Below are 27,541 nucleotides of genomic sequence, written 5' to 3'. Positions count from 1 at the left end.
CTAACCCTAAGATGTTACGTAAAGTATATCTGATTCTGCACGTGCTTTGTGAGCTACTTCTGGATAGAGTGGACACCTTGACAATCTCGTTGAACAATTGACAATAAAAGTGCAATCATCATCACAGGGTCTAATGAAGCTTCCCTTAAATTATCCTCTCATTGTCCCTATTTACACCAAGTTAGTGTTTTTCATCAACGAGGTCAAATCTAGTCGATATAAACATTACAGCGTTATTGTTCTGACCAATGTGGACGTGGCCTCCTTAGTTGGTTGAAGTTTTATTTAATTTACAAATAATACTTCAGAATTTTCTTACGTCTGGAGAACAGTTGAGGACAGACAACTGATTAACCTGTATCTACCCCTATGTTGACATGAGCACAGTTTGTTTGTGACTAATGTTATTTTGCTGTTTGTTCATTATTGCAACTCAATGTAAGTGTGCTTGCCGACATTCAGTTTTTTTCTCAAAATCTTTACTCAAGGAAATTGCTTTTTAAGCAGGTAAATTTTTTGTTTTGTGTTAATCAAGTGATTTTCAGTGAAGTTGATGGTATTTGGGTTTGGGGTGTTCTGGTCACTGCATCTGGCTCCTTTTGTGGTTATACTTCATTTTTGGAATTGAAAAGAGTTCCTGAAAGCATCGAATGAGTTGTTAACATTGACTTGGTCGGTTTTGGAGGCTTGTTGGTTCGGTTCCAGTGTGGAATTTATTTTTACATTTGTTCATAGGGCATGGCTATCAAGGCCAGTAATTATTGCCTATCCCTAATTGCCCAGAAGCAGTTGAGAGTGCTGTGGGTCTGGAGTCACATGTAGGCCAGACCAGATGAGGGTGGCAGATTTCCTTCCCTAAAGGGCATTAGTGAACCAGATGGATTTTTCCCCAACATGGTTGTCATTGGGCTCTTATAGAATCCCCACAGTGTGGAAACAGGCCATCTGGTCCAACAAGTCCACACTGGCCCTCCAGAGAGCATCCCAACCAGACCCAACTCCCTCCGCTGTCCCTGTAACCCTGCATTTCCCATGGATAACACACCTAACCTACACACCCCTGAACAGTATGGACAACTTAGCATGGCCAACCCACCTTACTTGTACATATTTGGACTGTGGGATGAAACCGGAGCACCTGGAGCAAACTCACACAGACAGTCGCCCAAGACTAGAATCGAACCCGGGTCCCTGGCGCTGTGAGACAGCAGTGCTAATAATCCCAGATTATTTTCACTGAATTCCAATTCCAGGATCTGCCATGGCAGGATTTGAACTTGGGGCCCCAGAATATTATCTGGGTCTCTAGATTAATAGCCTAATGACAAAAACACCTAGGCCATTGCCTCTCCTGCTTGTGTTGGCTGGTAGTTTATAAAGCCAAATGTTGAGTTCAACAAGGACCAGTTCTTGATGGACTTAAAACTATCTGTTTGGAGGGAGGTGGTGATATTGGAATATTGCAGCAAAGTTAAAACCCTGAGAATATGGCTTCACTTACAAACACACAGCTGACATTCTTTTTTTATTTTCTTACCTACCCTTCCAGAACTCAACCGTGACCATTGAAGAGTTTCATTCCAAGCTGCAAGAGGCAACAAACTTCCCACTGCGCCCCTTTGTAATTCCATTCTTAAAGGTAATGCAGTCTTCTTCTGTTTTGAAGAATGTCCATTGTCTTGTGAGAGCCCAGCTTTCATTTTTTTTTTTGGGAGGTGGGACAGGGTAGGAGGAACGGGAGAAGGGAGGAAATGGGAAATCCGTCCTGGAAGTTATCACTAGTCGCAAAGCAGAGGGCTGCAGATGCAGGAAATCTGAGATAGAAACAGAAAATGGTTGGAATATTCAATGAGTCAGACTGTAAGACATAGGAGCAGAAGTAAGCCATTCAGCATATTGTGTCTGTTCTGCCTTTCAAAGATCTGATAATCCTCAACTCCACTTTCCTGCTTTTTTCACTGTAACCCTTGATTCCCTTACTAATTAAAGATCTGCCCATCTCAATATTAAATATACTTGGAGATCCAGTCTCGACACCCCTCTGTATAAAGAATTGTCAGTGGGAGAAAGAGAGTTAACAGTGAGGAGGCAGAATCCCTAACCCTAACTCTAACCCTCTCTTAAGGAGTGTTTTGGAGGTGAGGGAATATATTTAATCAGGCAGAGGGTGGCTTGCAATTCTTCCCCATTTCTGCTAAAATTAACCCTGGGGTGGAGAGGCCCCTGGTGGAATTCAGCAGTCAGATCCCACTGCTGCACTGCTTCATTCCACAGTAACCAGCTGGGATGAGAGCGTCACCGTGCAGAGAGCACGACCAGCAACTCCTGTGTATCAAAGGTCCAAGCATCAGGGAGAGTCCCGCTGAGATCCACCTCTTATGTCCTTGATCCTGGGGACCATGTACCCTTAGCCTTTGAGTGGGGCAGGAGCAGCAAATGGACCTTCCCAGAGAAGGCACAAGTGAGTCTCACTCTAGCTGTTAAGCCAACAGGTGATAGAATGGCCTCCAAACCCCGCCCCTCACAACCCCAACTCCTCCACAAATTCTCTTCCAACAGGAGAAACCCTTGGCTCCAAAGACAGTCATCAGTATCTCAGAATCACAAAATTGGTACTTGAAGAAAGAGGCCATTCAGCCCATTGTGCCTGCTCTGGTTCTGTTCCCTAATATCAATCTCTCATCTTTTCCCCTTATCCCTGCACACCATTTCTATCCAAATAACCATCCAATGCCCCTCTTAAATGTCCCAGTGGAACCTGCCTCCACGATGTTTCCAGGCAGTGCATTCCAGACCGAACTACATGATGATGTATTCTCACACTGCCCTCTCTTCTGTTAAGCATCATGTCGCATGAATAGCAGCTAATTGAACATCCTGTATCGGACTCTTTATCCACATTATTAAGAATGATTTGTTTCTAGCGTGAAACCTGCCCCATTAAGGGGCCACTCCAGCAAAGGCAGGCAGTGCAGATACTGCAGAGTGAGGTGGGCCTGTCATCTCTGAGCAGCAGAACCTCCCCCATCAACCCCCCCCCCCACCCTTCTCCCCCCACCACCGCCGCCTTTCCCTCATCCCCACAACGTGGCCACACTAGTCGCTAAGTCTCTGTGACCTGCTCAGACAATTGTCAACTGCCTGCCATTTCAAAATCGCCAAGATTTTTATCACTAACAAGCCCAAGTATTCAAACAAAAGCTTTTTCTTTATTGCCCCTGTGCTTTCTGTAACGGAAAGTTAGTCATTCCTGGAGGTGTTTGATCAATCACGGAAGATTGGCAGGTGATTTCCCCTTTTTGGTATCCGTTTCAGAAGGAGAATTTTCCAGTAGAGGGACATTGAAATTTACTGAATTGTCACATGGATTATTGCAGGGCGACCTGACCGTGGTAATTTATTTTTTACTCTTCACTTGTGTAATGTGGGTGTCGCTGGCTGAGCCAGCATTTCTCATTGCCCTGTGAGAAGCTGGTGGTGAGCTGCCTTCCTGAACTGTTGCAGTCTGTTTTGCATTAGCAATCTCTTATTGCCCGGTATTTTGTGCTTCTAAACTGTCGACTGGGGGCATGAATTGTGTGTTGTTGACAGTCTCCAGCCTCACAACTGCTCCGCACCTTCTATCGCCACCACCCATAACACTGATCCCCAGAACTTTCCATGCAAAATAACGTGTTTTTGTTTTTCTCTGGGTTGCTGTTATCCATCTGTTGGAAAGCACAAAGTGGAATGTTGAGGAAGGGCACAGAGGTTTGCTGAATCCAGCCATTGCACAGCTGTTCAATGGGTTTAATGTTTATCTGGTCAAACCCAAATTTCTTCTTTCAGCCTGTGGGTCATAAATAGGCAAGTCCAGGTAATTCTGAATGCTGAGGAGAATCACGTGAAAATGCCACCACTAAAATTTGATGGATAGAATTCCTAGGATGCAGATAGAGGCCATTCGGCCTATCAAGTGTGCACTGACCCTCTGAAGGGCTTCCCAGCTCCCCATCCTATCCCTGCATGTCCATGTCTAGCCTGCACGTCCCTGGACACTACAGGATAATTTAGCACGGCCAACCCACCTAACCTGCACATCTTTGGACTGTGGAAGGAAACCAGAGCACCCGGAGGAAACCCACGCAGACGCGGGGAGAATGTGCAAACTCTACACAGACATTCGCCCGAGGCTGGAATTGAACCTGGGTCCCTGGCACTGTGCGGCAACAGTGCTAACCACCGAGCCACCCTGGTTAAGTCCCTAGCTTTCTTTCCTGCCTTTGTTTGAGGAAAATAGTTCTGCAGCCACTACAATAAGCGATGCCTGATAGACACTGGATGCCAGATTTATATATAAATGAATAACAAACTCACCTTTGCAGAGCTTTTATTCATATTCCGCGTTAAAGTCACTGGAAAAGGAGTGCGTCATGTTAATCAGAGTCTGAATGCATGGTGTGATGTGGACTGGCAATTAAATGACATCTTTTGACTGTAACAGTCAAGAGCCTTTTAATGAGGTCACTGGGGGAATAAGGTCTTCATGTTCTTAAGTCTTTAACATATCAAAAATGCTCGTCTTGGTGAATGAGTCCATGACAGTGACTCTCGCTCTTGCGTTAGTCGAGCTGTTGCAGATTTGGTCTCTGGACAAATACCTGATTAGTCCCTCGAGGGGCGAAAATGATGCACTTTCTATTAGTGCTACAGATTTGCCTAAATGACAGCGTTCCGCGTAGCAGCTGGAGATGTCGTGATGCTCCAAGTGGGGTTGATGGACTGGTAAGTGTCCCATTGAACAACTTACTTCACTCGGGTCCCTGACCGAATATTGAGAACAGAACTCTCCAGAATGGGGGGGGGGGGGGGGGGGGGGGAGGGGGGGTGGGGGGAGGTGGTGGGGCACTTATGAGCTCTGGTTCAAGGGATGGCCACTGTGGAACTCTGGCCACATCATTACGGCCCCTGCTCCCACTGGCCCCTGCTGTCGTAGCCTCCAACCCCCGCTCTGTTCCCACTGAGGCGCTGCAATGGTTTCTGAGTCTTGGAATGGGTTCACAGTGGGGACGTAGTTCGCTGTCCTCCGTGCAAGAGTTTGCCGAAGTCAGACAAAGTGAAGTGTCGATTGGGAGGACCTTGCTGAAGGTAGAATTGGGTCCATCCGCCATTTACTGCCCATTTCCTACAATCCGATGGGACTAAATGACCACTCCATTGGAATGCCCGGAAAGTCCATCTGAAGTTTCACAGCAGAGTTGGAAAGAGAAACGGCAATGAAGTTTCGATTATTTCACAGCCCTTTGTGAAAGCTGCACAGACCTCTACCACTCCCTGTCTCCTTTGACAAAGGTTCGTGCTCACATTCTATCCCATGTCTGGATCATTCTGAGGACTTTTAGAGATGCCAAATTATTCATGATTAGCCTGGGCTGGCCAGGAATTGACAATTCACCTCCGCAAATGCTGCAGCCAGCAACATCTGGGAGAAAATTCAGACAAGAAAGTATTTTTAATTGCATTTCCTTTCGAACGTTTGGCAGTATTGGGGCAGATGCACATCATTGGACACGGTCAGAGTTCATTGTCATTAAACTTCAAGGAATATCCGTTCAGAGATGTGGACCCAACAGTGCCAACCCCGAAGTTTGCTGCAACTCCCTTTGTAAAGGATCACAGCATTCATGGTGCCCATGTGTTTCTGTCAGATCCCAAACCCTGAGTTGGGGAGGGAGGAGCCCATTAGCAGCAAGTGACTGTGTCTCGATATAAGCTCCTAATTAATTACATCTCAATGATACCCCTCGTCAGTAAATCGCCAACTGTCACAATTGCATTTTCTGAGTTTCTTTGCTCTCCTGGCTGGGGCAGTTGAGAATGATGGGGGGTGGGGAGGGGGGGTGGATGCGGAGGGGGGTCACCTTTTCAAAACAGGGTATCAGCCATTTTGGACTGAGATGAGGAAAGGTTTGGAGTTTGTGGATCTTTGGAATTCTCAACCTCAGATCAGTGGCTGCTCCCGAATGTTGAGAATGTTCAAGACTTGATAGATTTTTGGATTCCAAAGGGAATCAAGTGACGCAGGCAACAGGGGAGGAAAATGGAGATGAAGTAGGTGATAGGCTGTGATCCTAGTGAAGGCAGAGCAGATTTTGGGGATGTGGGATGTCTCTAATCATCCTATTTTACAAAATACAGGTAGAAAATGCTGACACGAGAAAACATACCTGTTTGCAACAGAATCCATTGGTTCAAAGCCACCACTAGTATAAGCTTGTCTGAGGCTTCCAGATATTTCTGCCGTTTTCTGAAACAAAATCAGAAATTTCTGGAAAAACTCAGCAGGTCTGGCAGCCTTTAAGACCAGCCTTTTCCTAGCTACTGTCAGTTCTGAAGAAAGGTATTTGGACCCGAAACATTAACACTGCTTTCCATCCACAGACATTGCCAGACCTGTCGAGTTTCTCCAGCAATTTCTGCTTTTGTTTGAGTTCCAGCATCTGTAGTTCTTTCAGGGTTTCTTTTTCTGCCTCATTTTCACCCATTGCAATTTTTATTTGTGATGTTTAAGTCCGAACTTTATTTTTCTTTCTATTGAAGTGGGTATAATTTTTTTGTTTTATTCTTGCAGTTGAGATTTTCAGCACAGTCTTGCATGAGTGATGTTTATCATGGGACTCGCCCTCCTGATGTTGGGGGTAGAGGAGGAGAGTTGGTGGTGTTGTTGGTGAGATGGAGGGAGAGGGGAGGGTGGGGGGATGTGGTGATGTCTGTTGCGGAGCATGAGTGTGAAACCGTGCTGCAACCTCTTTTTTTTTGTAGAAGCATCGCACACCATATGGGCTCCATATCACTTAGTGGCAATCATTCGAACGGGAGGATTTTTTTCTCACTCAACGCCATAGCATCCGCCCTCTGAGGGAAAAGTAAATGACAGGGACCATATGTGTTTGGATATTTGAGCTGAATCCTCAATGAGAGGAAGCAGCTGTAACTGCCTTCACTTCAGCCTGCCTTTCATTACATTAATGTAACCCTCCGACTCCCATTCCAATCTGCAGTATGTCAAATTGCTCGCTGCAAAGATAATGGAAACCATTTCAATTACTGGGTCCACTGCTGACATTAGCACCAGCAAGACTTCGTGGCCCATTCCGATCAACATTGCTCAGCTTTAATTGTCTTTGAACTTGCCAAAGAGAAAGGGAAGCTTGCTGGAGTGCATATGTTTGCATAATATCAAACTGTGTGTCTGCCTATTAAAATGGGACTTTGAGCTAAGTTTGCAAGTGTGTGAGTGTGTACATGTGTATGTACGGGTGTGATGTTTTTGTAGGTGTGTATGTGCGTGTGCATGTGTCTATGCGGGCTTGAATGTCTATGTATGTCCCTGCATATGTGTGTATATCTGTGCATGTACCTGTGCATTTATGTGGGTATCTATTAACGTGCATTTAGGAATCCATGTCTTTGTGTGTGCAAACATGTCTCAATGTCTGTATGCATTTGTGTGTGACTGTGTTCTTTGTGTGTGCGTGCACGTGTGTGTGCATGTGTGTATATGCACATGTGTGTCTGTGTGCGCATGCATGTGTGCACATATGCATGTGTCTGTGTGTGCACGTATGTGTGTGTCTGTGCATGTATGTGTGTGCATGTATGCGTGCGTCTGTGTGTGTCCATGTCTGAGAGTTTTTCCTCTTTCTGTCTTCTCTCTTTGGGAGATGAACTTTATCAAAAGGTTTTTAGGGAGCTTTACCCAGAGTTAGAGTTATGAAGTTTCAGGCAGTCAGATACATCTGAGGTTTTGTACTGCCAGTAAATGAGTAAACAGTGTTTTAAACTGTGCTTTATTCTCCTCCCCCACCTTAACATTCTCTGCACAAATTTAAAAGCATAAATAATATTCCCAAAAATACAATCTCCATGTAAAATTTGTCATTTTTACTGAAAGCAATCTTGGATTTTTGTGGCGCCTTTAGTGTTAAAATGTCAGGCTAGCTCCATTTATTATTCCTTTCTCACCCTAAACAATGAATTAAAACAAACATCTGTGATCCTAACACTTTAGCTTGTTTTAATCCTCTCTTGTCCTTATTCTTGCTGATCTAAGGTGAAGTTTAAACTTTTCTTACAATCAAATTGCTATTTGGGACAGTGGGCATCAGTGGACTATTTGACAAAGTAAGCATCACAGCCAAGACCAATCTGATCTCACCTTGGATCCACACGCGCACAGAGGAATCTTATCTTCCATAGAGACCTTGGTTTGTTTTTGACTCCCTAATTTCCTGCCTGGGGATGTTGAAACCAGTTCCAGTAAACCCTGCTGAGCTTCACATAGCCATGAGATCCAAGTCTTTCTGGTCTGTGTGACTCAGTATAGCACTGTTTACCCACCAAGGCAATGTGGGGGTTTGTGCCCTGGAAAATAAGACTTGGCAGCACATACTGGCCATGTAAAAGTCTGGAATTGCACTGTGTAATCAGCATTGCTTGAGTAAACTGAACTATCCAGTGGGGGATTGTGGAGAAACCTCTACCTGGGTGAAAGACTGATGAGAATTTGGAACTTACCATTGCCAAGTGTTGTTGAGGCAAATAGATGGTGGAATGATGCATTTCAGGAGAAGCTACATAAGGGAGACAGAAACCGGGAATAAAGAACCGCGGAGGCTGGAAATCAGCAACAAAACAAAAATTGCTGGAAAAGCTCAGCAGGTCTGGCAACATCTGTGGAGAGAAAGCAGAGTTAACATTCTTCAAGTTGTGAGGAAGGGCCACTGGACCCGAAATGTTAATTCTGATTTCTCTCCACAGATGCTGCCAGACCTGCTGAGCTTTTCCAGTAATTTCTGTTTTTGTTTTAGAAAGAAGTAGGGCTTGTTTTTTAATTCATTTGTCAGATGTATTCATCACTGACTAGGTCAGCATTTCCTTGCTTATCCCTAATTGCCCAGAGTTAAGAGTCAACCACATTGCTGTGGGGTCTGGAGTCCTAGACCAGATAAAAACAATATTTTTTTTTCCTCTGAAGGGCATTAGTGAACCAAATGGTTTTTTAAAGATTTTCAATTCCAGATTTTAAAACAGATTATTGTTGAATTCAGATTTCACCATCTGCTATGGCAGGATTTGAATCCAGGCTCCCAGGATCAATAATCCTGTGATATTATATTATGCCATCACCTTATTTGCTGGTAGTGTGAGAAAAAGAGGGACGGGAAGAGGTTCATGTGGAACATAATAGCGGGTTGCGTTGATAAAGCACCTTTAACGGTGTAAAATGTCCCAAGCCACTTCACAGGAGCGTTATCAAGAAAGTTCAATTGCAAGTCACACACAGAGGCATTAGGCAGGTGGCCAGAAATCTTGACCATAACCAGCAGTGTTGACCGGTTAGGCTAAATGATTTGTTTCAACGCTGTATGTCTGATTAAATTCTGTGTATACGCGTCCAAATTTCCCAAATGAGAGGGGAACCAGGTCCCTGTTGCCTGGGAAATGAAGATATTTTTTATTGCACATTACCACACTTGACTGGTTTGTTACTGGGAATATGTTTGTTTCAGATTTCACTGTCATCTCAAGACACATCGAGCCAGCTCCTTCATTTTCTGTGGCTCCCCCTGACAACATGGGCTAGTGTCCAAAAAAGAATTTGCTGGTGCTATCGTGTTGGCTGACTTGTAGCTGGAATTCAGTCTTGTTCGGTAACGTAGCACATTGACACAGGCACATGTGAAGCATTCACTAATCAGCCCCATCGCATGGCACAGCCACAATTAGTCATTAAAGGACCCTTTTCTCCCTGGGATTTTATCTCTGCTGATAGGTAATACCATTGCTGGAAGAACTTGTCTTGCGCAGTTTGTAATATAGAGTCATAGAGATGAACAGCACGGAAACAGACCCTTTGGTCCAATTTGTCCATGCCGACCAGATATCCTAAATTAATCCAGTCCCATTTGCCAGCATTTGGCCCATATCCCTCTAAACCCTCCCTATTCATATACCCATCCAGATGCCTTTTAAATGTTGTAATTGTACCAGCCTCCACCGCTTCCTCTGGCAGCTCGTGTGTTGTACACACACCATCCTTTGTGTGAAAATGTTACCCTTTAGGTCCCTTTTAAATCTTTCCCCTCTCACCTTAAACCTATGCCCCTCTAGTTTTGGAATCCCCCACCCTGGGGAAAAGACCTTGACTATTCACCCTATCCATGCCCCTCATGATTTTATAAACTTCTATACGGTCACCCTTTAGCCTCAGACGCTCCAGGGAAAATAGCCCCAGCCTATTCATGCCTCTCCCTGTAGCTCAAACTCTCCAACCCGAAAACAAGCTTGTAAATCTTTTCTGAACCCTTTCTAGTTTGACAGTATTTTTCCTGTAGCAGGGAGACCAGAACTGAAAGCAGTATTCTAAAAGTGGCCTAACCATCATCCAAGAACTCAAGCGTGTTTCATTCTGAGAAGTGATTCTGTCAAGGTATATGAAAAGATGACATTATGGGTGAAATTAATTTGACACATTAAACAAAAGAAAGGCTTGCAATTCTCTAGCACCTTTCAAACATTTTTCAAAGTACTTTATTGACTGGATGTTAGCCTACTGTTGTGATGTAAAAGATGCAGTGGCCAATCTGCACACAGCAAACTCCCGCACACCGCAAAGTGATGATGAATAGATCATCTGTTTTATTGTGATTATGCTGCATGGATGATGCTATGTAAATGCAGTCAATGACGTAGAGAAATAATGGATAGGAAAACCATGAACTGCGGATGCTGGAAGTCTGAAACAAAAGCAGAAATTGCTGGAGAAACTTTGCAAGTCTGGCAACACCTATGAAGAGAAAGCAGATTTACCGTTTCGGATCTAGTGACCCTTCTTCAGAAGCTGGGAAAAAGGGGGTATGCATGCTGAAGATTGGAGGTGTTGGTGAGGTCTTGTGTGTGACTTTTGTTTCCCCAGGCCAACCTGCCACTGCTGCAGCGGGAACTACTGCACTGTGCCCGCTCCGCCAAACAAACGCCAGCTCAGTACCTGGCTCAGCATGAGCACTTGGTGCTGAATGCCAACGCCACATCCCCTGTCAACTCAACGGACCTTCTGGAGGTCAACGAGAACGGCAAGAGGAGCAGCCCAGAAAGGTAAAACCCAACCATTGATAGACCCTGTGGTTTGGGGGGATGTGATGCCCCTGGGCGCGGTGGATCAGGCGTGTTAGAGTTAAAATGCAGCGAGAAGAAGGGGTGATGCCCAGAAGGGAATGGGCAGTGAACATAACAGTCCTGCCTCTCTAGCTGAACTGTTGAGGAGATCTCAGCAGGAGGCTTTATAAATAAAACAGCTCCACCTGGAGTTTGGGTGTCCAAATTTGGACACCAGACTTTAAGAAGGTGGAGAGGGTGCGGAAAAGCTTTACAAGAAAGGTTCCAGGGCTCAGGGTCTTCAATGAGGATAAAGAGGAGCTGCTGTGTGTAGGAGAGGGGACGTTTGTGGGAGATGTTCGAAATTGTGAGGGCCCTAAGTAAAATGGACAGTGCAAACCTGTTCTGTTGGCGGAAGGGTTGGATTGTAAAAATGTACCGAAGCGACTGATGAACGAGTTAAAAGGCCACATGAGGAAATGCAGTGAGTAATCAGGATGTGCAACTCACTGGCAGGGAGAATGGCAGAGGCAGATTCAATCGTGACTTTCAGTCGGCAATTGGATATGAACCGGAAGGCAGACGAATTACAATGAGACGGGGAATGAAAATGTAGGCGGGACTCACAGGATAATTTTTGCTGGGAGCTGGAATGAGTTTAATGGGCTGAATGGCCTCTTTCTGTGCTGTAACCATTGTATGATTACATTCTCTGATAGTAAAATGAGTTCTGCAATAGCACCAAGATATCTATCTCTTCTATTTCTTGTTTCATTTTATTATAAAAGAAAGATTTACGTTTCTGTTGTCCTGAAGACATTTTTTTAACTCATAAATAAATAGCGGGAAAGCACTTAATTTGAAAGACCCCAGAACGTATTTTTAAAAGCATAAAATAATAAATGTTGCTTCATTAGCTTTCAGACTTGCCAAGTCCTGTAAAGATCTGTTGTGTGAAGTCAGTACAGTTAAGACCTTATATGATCTGTTAGTATACTTCCTGCCACTTGGCTTTGAGTGGTGAGAAAATTAAGTGTGATTGGATCAGATCCAGACATTTTTAGCAATGGGCCAAGGAGGGATCGAGTATGGTAGTGGTGTTGCGGGGAGGGGGGGGGCATCTGATGAAGGAGGGATTGACATTCCAATGCGATGACTCGCGTGTGCACAGAGATGCCAGAAGAAATACAAGCCTGCCAAATTCGGACAGACTATCTTTATCAAAACAAAAGTCATTAGAGCATTCTGCTGTACAATCTGGGCTCGAGGACAGACTATCGCATCACATTTACAGAACAACTTCAGTCTTGTAGCCATGTCAGGCACTGTGGCGGTAGGTCTTGTTGTCTCTGTTTGAATGCCATTTGCAGATTTCTGTAAATTGAATCTGTGGCTCATGTTGACCAGGACATCAAGGAGCCATCCCGTCCTTCTCATAGACAATACTTTCACACCCACCTGAGAGAGAAAAGGACCCTCTGTCTAATTTCTCATCTGAAAAAAACAACATCTCCAACAGTACAGCACTCCCACAGCATTGCACTGGGCGGATATAATTTAGTGGCTCCCCACCCACAAGGGCATGACGGCCCGGCTGGGTTCCAGGAGAATTATCTGGTTCCCAATGTCGGGAAAACTGTCCCCAACTAAATTGGGAATGGGAAGAGGTCAACACAGGATTCCCACTTGCGGGTAACAAAGATGCCAGTCAGGATTATTAATGTGCCACTTGGTGCTAATTATGGTGGCTTCAGGATTTATGGTGGCTCCAGAGGTTCCCCATGGCTCCCAACGTTTGCCCGAGAGCAGGCCCTGTGGGATTCTCCTGAGGCCTAGGTGGTGGGGATTGCCTCATTGACAGACTCTCAATACCTGATCAGGGGCACAGCATTGGGAAGGCAGGCTGTTGTTGGAAAAGGTCGCTGCAAACTGCCCTCTTTTTGCCCCCTCCAAAACCCCCTGCAATCTCTCCCCATGGAGCCTGTCATGCCCCATTTCCTTTTGTGCAACATGAGCCTTGGGCCTAGCCTCTGATTGGCTGACAGCTCCCACAGGTGGGATTTCTACCTTCTGGGATCCTTGATCAAGTTGGAGGCCAAATAAAAGGTAAATGTTCACTAAAATTCATGTATATTTCCCCACTCTCACTGAAGGAAAGGGGGCTTGTAATGATTCTCCAACCACCAGGCAGTCAACAGATTGATACACTGGGTAGAGTTTCAGTTTAGAATATGATGAGCTCTCTGGAGGAGTGGGGCTTGAACCCACAACCTTCTGATATAGCAGCATTGGTCCTGCCCACTGAGCCACAGCTGACACCCAGCAAAGGCTGTAAAGCCATGTTTATGTGTCAACTATGGCTCAGCAATAGCACCCTCACCGTCGGGTCCAGGTATCTACTCGGAGAGAACTGAGAAGAGAAATTGAAACGCTGCAGTGTGGTGCCGAGGGTTTGCTGCACTGTCAGAGGTACAGTCCTTCAGAGGCCCTGGCCTTGTCTGCCAAAAACACCGACTTGGAAAGGTCACTAACAAGGGGGCACAGTTTTAAGGTGTACAGCGGCAGGTTTAGAGGGGATTTAAGGAAAATATTTCCCACCCAGAGGATGGTGGGAATCTGGAATGTTCTGCCTGGAAGGATAGTTGAGGTGGGAAACCTCACAACCTATAAAAAGTACTTGGATGAGCACTCGGAATGTCATAATACTGAAGGCAAAGGGCCTAGTATGGGAAAGTGGGACTAGTCTAACTGGTAGTATATTTTTGGCAGTACAGACTTGATGGGCCAAAGGGCCTCTTGTGTACTGTATGATTCTATGACCAAATGGTTTGATAAGTATGTGAATAAGGGACTCTTCTCCTGAAAGCTTTCACTCCATGATGATGTTTTCTCCCCATCTCCTCAGGAATAAAGAGAACGGCTTTGACCGAGACCCTCCAGCGAAGCGGGTGTGCACAATCAGCCCTGCCCAGCGGCACAGCCCAAACATTGGCATACCTCACCCCCCCAACGGGCAACTGCACCCAACCCCTCCCCCACTCCAGCACTACAGCCTGGACGATGTGGCCATTAACCACCTGTACAGAGACCCACAGAGACTTCCGGAATACAGAGAGCGACATAGGCATCACGGTGAGCCCAAGGGCACAGGGTAGTCGTGGCTATCGCGGCAGGAATGCACGGTGGTGCAAGTTTCTGTGAAGAGTTGGGTTCTTCATGGAGGACAACTCTAGCTAGTTTTGCCAATTATAGTTTGGTAAATAAACCTGTTATCAAGGAAGAGGATTGGGTCCCATATGGATTCTGCATCCTCTGGTTTGGGATCCAGTTAACAATCACCTCAGCCAGGATTCAGAATGCAACCTTGAACGATTGTAGATTTTACTGGGTAACCTTCAGTGTGGTCTAGAGAGCTCTCAATGGAGTAGGATGCAAACATTCATCTAGTTACGGTGAAGTACATTGCGTGCCCAATGAATTCAGATCGCATGCGGTGTACAGACATGTCTTCTTATTTTTGTGATTTATTTTCGCACTTAAATGACAAAGAGTTGTTTTAAAACCAAGAATTCCAAGGATTGCTGCATGTTTTGGAGAAGTAAATCTGATGCTCATGGTAAGCATTGTTTGTACAACTATTTGTTCAAGCTGTATTTGAAGTTTAGTTTGCAAACGAACTGGAGCTTTACTTGGCAACAAGAAGCTGATTAGTTTGTAGACTAGTGACCAGCTATCAATTTCAATGGTCCTTTGCCTACAAACAATTATGTCATTGGCTGTTAAACAGTTGAATAGCTTGGATTTGTGAACAAGTCAGAGAAGTGGTCAGACCACTATTAGCCCAGGGGCTCTCTTCCTCTGTATTCTGCAGAAAAAAATAAATCTCTGCCTTTCGAGAATCAGTTTCTCTTCCCTCCAGAAATTGCTGTAAGCTGTGAATTTGAATTACAAGCTGGAGACATCTTGTACGAGTGAACCAGTCACCCTGTGCCTCTGACAAACCAGGGGAAGCATCCAGAGAAGGATGACTGAGAAGCAACATTCTGACCAGCACGAGGCTCATTCAGCAACCCTGGGAATAGAAACCACTAAACTCCCTTCCTGCACCACCCTCCATCCATAACCACCTCCTTTCCCTGTCTACATCTGTCAGTTTGTGCTGTGTGTGAAAGGGGGAGTTTAAGGGTATTAGAGTTTTAATTTTGTGGAGTTACATGCCAACAGTTACCTGTAGCCACCTTGTAATAATGTCATTTTTGTTAAGTACAGAAACTTGGTCCATAATTTTTGTCAACCTGGGTCTAGAGACAGGCAAATTGGGGAATTCTGCATACTTGTTAAAATCTTTAACTTTTAAGGTGACTCTGGGAATAGTGGGATTGAATTCTAGTGCACTGCCCCAGTAAGATGTAACAGCAAGCGCAGTGTTAACTTTCTGGTGGACACTATTAACCTCTCAGGTTTCTCGTGTTTAACATTTGAAACATTGGGTACAGCTTTGTACTCAAAGATCTTTGAAGCTCACTCTTCATACATGAGACTGAAGACATTTCAGCAACTTCCAGACGGTTAACCTTCCTTTGTCCTCCCCAGGAGGATCCCGTGCAGTGTATCAGGAAGAGATGATTGATCACCGACTGACTGACCGTGAGTGGGCTGAGGAATGGAAACATTTGGATCATGTAGGTGCTGATTTCTCCTACTCTTTGCCCTTCTTATAGGAAATTTACAGATTCCATTGGACAGTTTGCAGAGGCTGGGGGAGGGGTGTAAAATTCTCCAGGTGGCCTACCTACCTGCCTCCAATCTATCTGCTATTTTCCATTGGTGAGGCCGAGGGCAATTCATCCACCTTTTACCCTCATTCCCATCAGGCCTTTATTTTGAGATGGTCAGGGAAAGTTCAAGGGCAGGTGGAAAGCCCTGAGAGTCACTCCACTTATTCTTTCATCTCCTGATCTCTCCCTACATCCCCACCCCACTCTCCCTACATTCCCAAGCGTCACCTCACCTCCCTGCTGTGAGAACCTTACCTGGGCCTAGCCTCTAAGGTCCAGAATTTGTGGTCTTCTGCCCAAATTATTTTCACTTGCTCATGGGGATGTAGACATTGGTGGCAAAGTCAGTGAAATAACTGCACAGAGACCGATATCCTGTCACCAAGTCACCCTTTATTTACTTGTGCGCAGTACACCAGCTGTGGCCATCCCAGCTCAGACACAATAAATGTGAAGCTGGGAAAGCACAACAGGTCAGACAGCATCCAAGGAGCAGGAAAGTCAACATTTTGGGGCCAAAACTCCTGCCAGCCCTGACAAAGGGTTTCAGCCCCAAAATGTTGACGTTCCTGCTGCTCAGATACTGTCTGATCTGCTGTGTTTTTCCAGCCTAACACCTGTAGACTGTGGCTTCCAGCATCTGCAGTCCTTACTGTCTCCAAGTTGCTGAAAACCAACACTGCCAAGTCTCTTCTAAGGATGCCCACCTCGAAAGAATTTTCCTCCTCCCCCCGAAGAGAGCTCAGTGAATCTCCCTACCACTGCAAACCCCCTGGTTATCTCCTCTGTCCTGAAGCTTTTGGACCACGTTCTGAAGCAATCTCGCTACTACAGCCACGTCTCCTTCCTCAGTGTCTACGCAGCCGGCTTACGCCCGTGGACTCCACGTAATATTCAGACCCTCACAATTTGGACCCAACCATGACAACTGTTATCTACAGCGCCTCCAGGGCCTCCAGAAACGGTTCCCTCTGCCGATTCTCAGCCCCACGCTCACAGCCATGCATCGACACCTTCTATCCCTGCAGTCATCCCTGCCCCAGCTCCAGAGCTTTCCCAGACCTGCAGGGGACCTCTACTGTTCTTTGTCCTCACGAGGATCCACACCCTCAACAAACGTTTTATTTTCCCCAGTCCTGACAAAGGGTTTTGGCCCAAAAAGTTGACTTTCCTCCTCCTCAGATCCTGTCAGACCTGCTGTGCTTTTCCAGCTCCACATTACTTGACTCTAGCTTCCAGCGTCTACCGTCCTTACCATCTGCAGCTCGGAGTCAGTCCCCTGAGCTGAGGAGATTCGAAATCCCCTGTTTATGTTGGTCAGCCAGGGCTCCCTGATTGGCCCAGGTTAACAACCTTAATCAAGGATCTCGTAGTCAACAAGATCCACCTGGTTCCAATCACGACAGTCAGTTTGTGTTTCCCATCTGTAACCATCCTCAAGATGCAGTTAAGTGGAAACCTCAATGATCTGGGTCTGGAGTCACGTATAGGCCAGATCAGATAAAGATGGCAGATTTCCTTCCCCCAATGGTCTCTGGTGAATCAGGTGTGTTTTCACAGTAATTGATGACCGCTTCATCATCGCCATTAATGAGATTAGCTTTCAGTTCTAATTCTATTTTTAATTAATAGCATTTATTGGTGGGATTTGCACCAGTGTCTCCAGGCTGCACCTCTGGCTTATTAGCCCAGTGACTCTGCTATGGCACGTTCCCACCTAACTTTTCAGGTGATGGGCCGGGAGGACCATTCCGATAAAACCTGTCCATTAAAACTTACAGCACAGATGGAGGCCACTTGGGCAGTCATGCCTCTGCTGGCCCTTTCAGAAAACAGTTGTCTTTTGTCCTACATCCTTTCCTCTTGTGCGTAATTCCATGAGATCCTCAGCCTCACATAGAAACATAGACAACAGGAGCAGACCATTCTGCCCTTCAAGCCTGCCCCAAAATTCCATATGACCACAGCTGATCGTCCAACCTGGTACCTCTTTCCAATTTCATCCCATACCCTTTGATCCTGAAAGCCCTAAGTTTCACATACCCAGCCAGCTCCATTCTCAAATTAGTTTTGGAATCAGGTTCTAGCACTCTCTCTTTCAGGGAAAGTTTTGTACATTCCACTGGCTCAATGGGTGAGAAAGAATTTAATTTCCACTGAAGATCTCTTATTAATGATTTTAATCTGATGATCTCTGGTTATTGACCCATTGTCCAGAGGGAATAATTTGTCTCTGTCAACCAAAACCTCCCATCATCTTGCAAGCATGTTTCCTGCCACCACTCAAGCTCTCTGTTCCAGACAAACTAGTCCTAATTTTTCTAATGTCTGCTCATAATTGAAGTCTCTCACCTCAATCTTCATGTGAACGCCACTGGCAAGGGCCACTCTGAGCTGAGTGGCTTGCTTTGCCATTTCCAAAGGCAGTTAAGAATCAACCACATTGATGTGGCCACGTAGGTCACACCAAGTAAAGGTGGCAGATGTGTTTCCCTAAAGGCATATTAGAATCACTACAGTGTGGAAGTAGGCCTTTCAACCCATCAAGTCCACACTGGCCCTCTGAGGAGCATCTTACCTAGACCCCAGCCCAATCCACCTAGCCTGCACATCTTTGGATTGTGGGAGGAAACTGGAGCACCCAAAGGAAATCCACATAAGCAACACGCAAATGCCACACGGACAGTGACAGGCTAAGGCTGGAATTGAACCTGGGTCCCTGGCACTGTGAGGCAGCAGTGCTAACCACTGATCCACCGTGCTGCCCTGTTAGCAAGCTAACAGTTTGTACTACAATTAATCACTATTCATCAGCCTGGCAATATTAGTTAAGTTTTGTTAATTGAATTTAAGCTCCACCAGTTACTGCAGTGAAATTTTTACCTGTGCTCCTAAAATATGAGCCTGGGTTTCTAGAAAGTGAAGTGATGCTGTAAGCTTTCAAAAGCCAATACACTTTTTCCAGAAGTGTGAACGATTGGATTCCGTCTACAATCATTGCTGTGTTCTATGCTTTTTTTAACCACTTTATCAACTTGCCCTTCTAAGTTTAAGGATTCTTTTTGAAAGAATAAACAAGTGAATTGAACCACATTGAATAGTATTGGCTCCTTTAATGGCCACTATAACAAAAGTCTTGAGAAGAAATTTACAAAGTTCTGAAATAGAATTTTTGGGCTTGCTGATACACTCTAGGCCCTGCAGTGCCCACTGGCTGTGGAAGACCTGGTATACTGGTGGACATTGCATTGTCCCTCAACCGGGCCTCCAGAGGGCAGACGTAGCCACAGAAAAGGTACAGACTGTTGGGTTCAATGGGCCCCTGCCCAGCACGCCCACCTGGACCTGCTGATAGCCACCCTGGCTCAGCTCGGGAGCAGCTCCACGAGATGTTTGCATGGAGACCAAAGTGAGCTGGAGTTTGTGGAAAGCCACCGTGACCTCCTTGTTCCAGAAGAGAGCAAAACCGATGGAGCTGGATCGCAGACAAAACATAAACCTTGGCTTGTCTTGCAGCTCCTGAATTGCATCATGGACATGGTGGAGAAGACTCGTCGCTCATTGGCTGTTCTTTGCCGTTGCCAAGAAGCTGACCGGGAGGAGCTGAACTACTGGATGAGGCGTTACAACGACACGGAGGAGGTGCGGAAGGGTGGCAGTGCTCACCTCCGACAGCTCAGCCCTGGGAACACGGACCCCATTCAAACTGGTGAGTAACCCAGAGCATTGTCTGCCTTCGCTCTCAGCAACTGTTTTAAGCCAGAACTGCATTTGACAAAAATAGTCCCAAAGAGGGAGATACTTGAAATGAGAGAGGATAATTCTGATTGTACGCGATTGCATGAAATGAATGATAATCACGCGTGGAAATTAAACTGTAAGGATAGAAAATGAAAACAGAAATTGCTGGGAAAACTCAGCAGGTCCGGCAACGTCTGTGGAGAGAGAAAGCAGAGTTAACGTTTCAGCTCCAGTGACCCTTCTTCTCTAGTCCTGAAGAACAGTCACTGGACCCAAAATGTTAACTCTGCTTTCTCTCCACAGACACTGCCAGGCGTGCAGTGTTTTTCCAGCAATTTCTGTTTTTGTTTCTGATATTCAGCATCCTCGTTTCATTGTTTCTTTTCCCCTAAGGATAGAAAATGCATGATTAATTAGAAAGGAGACTGATGAATCACAATGGACCGTTTTACACTATCACAAACAGTCCAAGTCGTCTGCCCAGTGGACCATGGGTTGACGGTGTGTTGATCTGTTTCTCTAACTCTATAAACCACGGGACTTGGAATGACGGCTGTCAAGCCCATACTGTTTGAACCCTCTTTTAAATTTCTTTGTAAATTTTATCTTGCTCATCCAGCCGAGGGAACCTAATGCTAGAAAATCAAACGCCCTTTCGCTTTGAGCCTCCAGCGTTTTCAGTTATCATTCCTTTCCCAGTGAAGGTGAAGTATAGTCAGGGCACAGGGTAATGCTGCCCTTGCTCTTTTACTATCTCATTTGTTCCTGTGCTTGCTGTGCCCATTATGGACTGACTGTGGAACTGATGTGACCATCCCAACTGAATTCAAACCCAGGTTCGAATCCCGCCACAGCAGATGGTGAAATTTGGATTCAATAAATATCTGGAATTAAGAATCTAACGATGACCGTGATTCCATTGTTGACTGTCAGGAAAAACCCATCTGGTTCACTAATATCCTTCAGGGAAGGAAACTGCCCATCCTTACCTGGTCTGGCCTACATGTGACTCCAGACCCACAGCAACGTGGTTGACTCTTAACTGCCCAATGGGCAATTAGGGATGGGCAATAAATGCTGCCAGTGATGCCCACATCCTGTGAATGAATAAAACAAAATCACCTAACTCGGGGCTAGGTTGGAATTCCCATGCTGTGGCTCAGTCACTCACTGTTTTCACCCAGCGAATTGCTGGAGGTAATTCGGGGCTCGGTACACCTCAGGCCTCTTCCCACACTTTGCTCCTCATGTCAACTTGAGACTGCTTTCAGTGGACATCTGCCTGAACGAAAGAGGAAGGGACCAGCTTGCATTGCACCCTTCACAACCTTTGGATGTCCACAAACGGTTCTGTTATTCTTGAAGTTTTATTGTTTATTCTTCATAGGATTGACAGGTCTCTGGAGGGATGAGCAGTCGTTGCCTATCCTAAAATGTAGGCCAGACTAGGTAAAGATGGCAGATTTCTTTCCCTATAGGACATTAATGAACTAGATAGGTTTTTGCAACAGTCATTTTATGGTCGCCAGTTATCCTTTATTTTATTCGCTAATAGGATGTGGGGGTTGCTGGCTGGCAAGCCTTTATTGCCAGCCCCTAGTTGCCCTTGAGAAGGTTCTGGGCTGACCTGTCTTCATGAACCACTGCAGCCCATGATGCCCTTAGGGAGGGAACTGCAGGATTTTGGTTCAGTGACAGTGAGGCAATGGCAATAAAATTTCCAAATCAGGATGGTGTGTGGCTTGGAGGGGAATCTGCATGTCCCCACGTAGCTGCTGCCCTTGTTCCTCTAGAAGGAACTGGTCGTGGGTTCGGAAGGTACACCTTTTGGCTGGCACACACTGCTGCTACTGGGCGTTGGTGATGGAGGAGTGGATGTTTGTGAATGCGGTACCAATCAAGAGGTCTGCGTTGTTCTGGATGGTGTCAAGCTTCTTGGATGTTGTTGGAGCTGCACCCATCCAGGCAACTGGGGAGCATCCCATCACACTCCTGACTTATGCCTTGTAGATGGTAGACAGGCTTCGGGGAATCAGGATGTGAGTTACTCATCGCAGCATTCCTATTCTCTGACCAGCTGTTGTAGCCACTGTGTTTATATGGCTAGTGCAGTTGAGTTTTTGATCAATGGTACAGATGTTGATCGTGGGAGATTCAGTGATGGTGACACCATTGATTGTCAAGGGCTGATGGTTGGATTCTCTCTTGTTGGAGATGGTCATTGCCTGGCATTTGTGTGCTGCAAATATCACTTACTATTTGTCAACCCAAACCTGGATATTGTCCAGATCTTGCTGCATTTGGGCATGGACTGCCTCAGTATCTGAGGAATCACAAATGGTGATGAACATGGTGCAACCGTCGAAGAACATCCCGACTTCTGATCTTATTTTGGAGGGATGGTCATTGATGAAGCAGCTGAAGATAGTTGGAGCTGGAGGAACACAGCAGGCCAGGCAGCATCAGAGGAGTAGGAAAGTTGACATTTCGGGTCGGGACCCTTCTTCAGAAATGAAGTCCTTTTCATGATCCACACTGAGGGACAAATAATGAGCAGGTTTACTGAAAACGAATTCCTCTTCCCTTCTTCAAAAATAGGTATTTTCTATATTCATCTGGGGGAGCATTGTCCCTGAGAATGTTGCAGAAGTATTTTGTGGAGAATAAAGTGGCTGTTCACTAATTCTTTTCTACTGTCAGTCTATCAAATAATGAGGGGTACATTTGCTTTCTACTTGCCTGAGGGAAGGCCATGTGCCCCAAAAACTGATCTAATGGATAACCAATAGCAAGAGTGTGAGGGTGCAATGAGAAGTCATGTGATACCTTCAGCAATCTGTCCAATCCGTGTTCACAACCCTGCCCCACATAGAGAAGTTGTATCCCTCTGAAAGAGGGTCAGTCCATTTCCCTTCCTTCATATGAGGTTTTGCAGTCTTCGGACTGGGTCTGCTCCCTTGCTGTGGATCACCCCCTACCAGTGGTACCCACTTGTAATCCAGCTGGTGCTCCACATTAACGTATCAAGCTTCACACCTAGAGCAGGCCTCAGCCAACATGGCCGCTGGGATCTCCCAGTGGAAGGAGCCTGTTTCTCTGGCAGTGCTGTCAGGGTGGCAGCCTTCTCAAGGCAGGAAGACTGCAAATCTCAGAAAAGGCAGGCGCATGAACTTCCTGCTTCTATGGGATGGTCTCCTTCTGGAGTTCTGAAAGGAATGCGGCAAAGTTCCTGAAGTGATAGGAGCATGGTGTGACCCTTTAATCCTGGTCCATCACTCAGTTAGATAAAGGATGATCCGTCTTATTATCTAGTCAAGTCCGGCAGAAAACCTAAGGTCGTGAGGGATCGGGAAATAGGTTATAAGTAAAATAAGGAATGATGGGGTGAGAATGTGGCTGAGTGTATTTGTGTGTGTGATATACATGGGGAATAAGTCATCAGTGGGTTGGGAATTGGTGATGTGTGAGTTGAAATAAAACTCTGACTAGTAAAGTGTATACCTGGACTCTGTCTTACCAATAATGAATCTCGTTGTGTCTTATCTCCATCTACACACCTTAATGGCGTAACCCTAAATAACCCTGCACCCACGGGGAAAACTATTCCACAGGAATGCACTGGCGTCTTATTAGTTTTCCACCAACCTTTTCTCTGTTTGAATCCAAGCAATGGTATTTTGTCTGAGGGAGGCTGAGGAGTGGGATAATGGACCACTGGGAAGGGTGTGACTCAGCAGCTGGTTCCTTTCCCTTTCCTGTTTTAGCCTGCTTTTTGTGACGGCTGAGCTCTGTTGCGGGGATAGGGGATAATGGATCTGCCTAATTGTGTCTATACTGCAGAGCTTCACCGAGAGATCAGTCACAGACCATCAGCGGGTTACGTGCCAGATGAGATCTGGAAAAAGGCGGGTAAGTCAAACAGGAGCTAATTTACAGCAGCTTGTGGTTTATACTGAAATATCCAATACACTTGAGGAGAGGAGAAAGGGGATAAACTGATGGCAATGACCATGAAACATAATGTCACTTCCTCCCTCAGACAGTTGTAATGGAGGAAACATGATGAACAATTTGAGCACAGCAAGCTCCCACGATCAACAATGTGATCATGACCAGGTCCTCTTCATGATCCGCACTGAGGGACAAATAATGAGCAGGTTTACTGAAAACGAATTCCTCTTCCCTTCTTCAAAAATAGGTATTTTCTATATTCATCTGGGGGAGCATTGTCCCTGAGAATGTTGCAGACGTATTTTGTGGAGAATAAAGTGGCCGTTCACTAATTCTTTTCTACTGTCAGTCTATCAAAAAGTTAGGGGTACATTTGCTTTCCAATTGACAGAGGGAAGGCCATGTGCCCCAAAAACTGGTCTGATGGACAACCAATAGCGAGAGAGTGAGGGTGCAATGAGAAGTCATGTGACACCTTCAGTAATCTGTCCAATTCACAACCCTACTCCGCACGGACAAGTTGTATCCCTGTGAAAGAGGGACTATGAGATTTTAAAGGAAAATATTATAGAAAGACACTCAAAGATTTTTTGAAAGCCGCATTGGTCTCAGTCAGTCATCCTGTAAGGTAAAGCAATATCTCTGGGCTGTTCTCTCATTCATTCTTGTTTTGTGTTTTAGTTTCCTTTCCCTCTCTCTGTTCCTCCTCTTTTAATAATTTGGGCAAATGTTAAAGTGTGCCTGATAGTTTTTTTTCAATGAAAGGCCCTATGATCCCTGCAGGTGAGACCCCAATTAGCTCTTGAACCTCCCTGCAGACCAGGAGGGCAACTGTGTGTGTCACTCAGAAGGGTCACCCTCACCTCCTTAAGAGTAATAAACAGTGGCCTTGCCAGGGATATAGGTATAGAATCATAGAATCCCTCCAGTGTAGATAGAGGCTATTCAGCTTATCAAGTCTGCAGTGACCCTCCCAACAGCCCCCCCTCCCCCTCCCCCCCCCCCCCCCCCCAACCCTGTATTTCTCCTGGCCAATCCACCTAACCTGCACATCATTGTACTCCACCCATGGGAGGAAACCCACACAGACACAGGGAGAATGTGCAAACTCCACACAGACAGTCACCTGAGGGTGGAATGCGAACCCAGGTCCCTGGTGCTGTGAGGCAGCAATGCTAACCACTGAGCCACCGTGCCAAAGGTAGCCCAAGAATGATCAACAGAAAAGAAAGGAACGGGAGAGGAATTCCTCATACCTTAGATGTCAATCAGTTGTCAGTTCGCTTCACAATACGAAGTAAATCTGTTGATTTTGTTCTGCTTGCTGAGCAGTATTGTTTCTGTGATGTCTACAAAACAGCAGTGAGTCCATTCGAAAGATGTGCGTCGGTGGTAGAGTTCCTCAAATTGAAACAAAAACTGTGTTGTTTAATCAACACTTCTATACAATTCCAGCATCACCCCCCTGCTTTTAAATTCTATCCCTGGGCTAATAAAGGCAAGTATCCCATATGCCTTTGTAACCACTTTATCTACCTGTCCTGATGCCTAACGAAGGGGCAGCGCTGCGAAAACTTGTGATTTCAAATAAACGTGTTGGACTATAACCTGGTGTCGTGTGACTTCCGACCTTGCCCACCCCAGTCCAACACCACCTCCAAATCATGTCCTGATACTGCATAGGACCGTAGTCAGGTACTCCAAGGTCCCTCTGATCCTTGCTGCTTCTCAGGATCCTACTCATCATCATGTATTCCCTTGCCTTGTTTGCCCTGCCCAAGCGCATCATCTCACATTTATCTGGACTGAATTCCATTTGCCACTGATCAGCCTGAGTGCATCTTCCTTTAATCTAAGGCTTTTGGCCTCAACTGCTTTAAGAGGCTAAGGTCAAAGAGGGTGCATAGTATTAGGAAGTGAGAGCTGGGAACTGAACGATGGAAGGGTTATGAAGGGCAGCAGGGGTGGTGAGAAAGAGCTGTGGAGTGAATGTGAGTTTGCAGTTCAGTCATTCCTTTGGCATTCGGGAAGCTCGACAGCTGGCAGCCGGAGGAGCACGGATCTGGCATTTTGTGCACGGCGCAGAGTTCCATTTTTGCGGGGGAGGCGGAAGGTGAGGAGGGAGAGAGAGCAGAGGATAAAGGGAAGGAAACTGCCGCGCTATATGTTACCCGCAGAAAAAAGCACCATCTGCCAGCTGGGAGCGGAATTGATGTGAAATTGTGATGCTACCCTGACACCTTCTGGGCAATTTAGTTCTGTGTGTGTGCGGCCAAGAATAACCATGACGTCGGGACACCTGCCATTTATCTGTTTCTCACCCGATGCAAACATATTGCAAGGTTTAAACAGAACTGAAGTATAAATAAAAGTCACAGATCTGTTACGGTGCAGAACGAAGCTATTCAGCCCATTGTTCCTGCACCAGGTCATCAAACGAGCATCGTTAACCCAGTGTCAGTCTCTGTAACCCCGTGCCCTCAGCATCATCCAGTGTCCTTTTGAATGCCTCGATGGAACCTTTTCTAGGCAGTGCGTTCCAGACCCTAACCACTCTCTCTGTGTGTAAGGGTTTCTCCTCCCTGGCTTCCTTTACCAGGCCACCTTTCCAAATGACTGGACACCTGCCAACGCTCTAACATAACTGTCCATTTAGTGTCATACAGACTAGAAACAGGCCCTTCGGCCCAACTCGTTCATGCCAACCAGGTTTCCTAAACTGAAGTAGTCCCGTTTGTCCATGTGTGGCCCATATCCCTCTAACCCTTTCCTATCCATGTACCTGTCCAAATGTCTTTTAAATGTTGTAATTGTACCTGCATCTGCCACTTCTTCTGGCAGGTCATTCCATACACACACCACCCTCTGTGTGAAAACGTTACCCCTCAGGTCCCTTTTAAATCTTTCTCCTGTCACATTAACCCTATGCCCTTTAGTTTTGGGCCTCCCAAACCTGGGTAAAAGACCTTGGCTATTCACCCTATCCGTGCCCCTCATGATTTTATAAACCTCTACAGGGTCACCCCTCAGCCTCCTACGATCCAGGGAGAAATGTCGCAGCCGATTCAGCCTCTCCTTATACTCATACCCTCCAGTCTTGAGGAACATTCTGCGTCTCCAGTCAAATATCCCCAGTGGCTGACGTTAGCCTGCCAGACCTTTCAATCTTTTTGAATACTGAAGCTCCTGTCTCCTTCTCATCACATCACAAGAGCAAGTGCCATCTCTTTGACCAAGCTACTGGCTGACTCTTGCCTCTACAACCCTGCCCAGCCCAATACAGCGCACCATATAAGGAGAATATCCAGCCTGTCAGGTCTGTGCTAGCTGTTTTTAAACTGCAATCCAAATTTTGTCCCGCTCCTTACATTTGCCTCATGCTGCCCCTGTGCATTAATATGATGCCTTGGGATGCTTTTGTTTAGTTTGAAGGTGCTACGTAAATGTCAGTTATTGCTATCTTCGCCAAGTGCAGAAACGTTTTACCGAGCTCCTCTTATTGCGCCCAGTGTTGTCGGAAGCAGCTTTTTAACAAAGTCCCACACACTAGGGTTTGAAGGATCGCGGAAGCTCCCGATTCACGGGAGGAGCCTAGGGGCATTTATCAAATTCCCTTTCGGAAGCTATTATTCCACCTTGTTTTCAGGCAGCGGATTACAGGCTGTAAGTAGGCAGATTCAGGACTGAGTCGAGGAGGAGGGTTGTGAATCTGTGGGATTCCGTGCCCCGTGAAGCAGTTGAGGCTACTTTGTTAAATGTTTTTAAGGCAAAGATAGATTTTTGAACCGTAAAGGAATGAAGGGTCATGGTGAGCGGGTGGGTAAATGGAGCTGAGTCCACGAAAAGATCAGTTGAATGGTGGAGCAGGCTCAAGGGGCTGGATGGCCCACTCCTGTTCCTACTTCTTATGTTCTTATGGTAACAACTCCCTGAAA

General features: G+C 45.9%; 1 protein-coding gene across 1 annotated transcript in view; it reads left to right on the top strand.

Moving 5' to 3' along the window:
• The window catches only part of LOC109932249 (protein CBFA2T1-like), a 77,946-nt gene that overhangs the window by 15,491 nt on the left and 34,914 nt on the right, over positions 1-27,541 (top strand). Inside the window, exons 4-10 of the mRNA XM_048608529.1 lie at positions 1,550-1,639; positions 10,958-11,136; positions 14,042-14,268; positions 15,730-15,818; positions 19,431-19,623; positions 23,496-23,564; positions 23,695-23,735. Of these exons, the coding sequence (XP_048464486.1) occupies positions 1,550-1,639; positions 10,958-11,136; positions 14,042-14,268; positions 15,730-15,818; positions 19,431-19,623; positions 23,496-23,564; positions 23,695-23,735 (888 nt within the window). The remainder of the gene's footprint in view (positions 1-1,549; positions 1,640-10,957; positions 11,137-14,041; positions 14,269-15,729; positions 15,819-19,430; positions 19,624-23,495; positions 23,565-23,694; positions 23,736-27,541) is intronic.

Source organism: Rhincodon typus, chromosome 19 (assembly GCF_021869965.1).
Source record: "Rhincodon typus isolate 14 chromosome 19, sRhiTyp1.1, whole genome shotgun sequence".
NCBI classification, from domain to species: Eukaryota; Metazoa; Chordata; class Chondrichthyes; order Orectolobiformes; family Rhincodontidae; genus Rhincodon; species Rhincodon typus.
The sequence above is the reverse complement of the archived record's forward strand: the minus strand, read 5'-3'. Positions and strand labels throughout refer to the sequence as shown.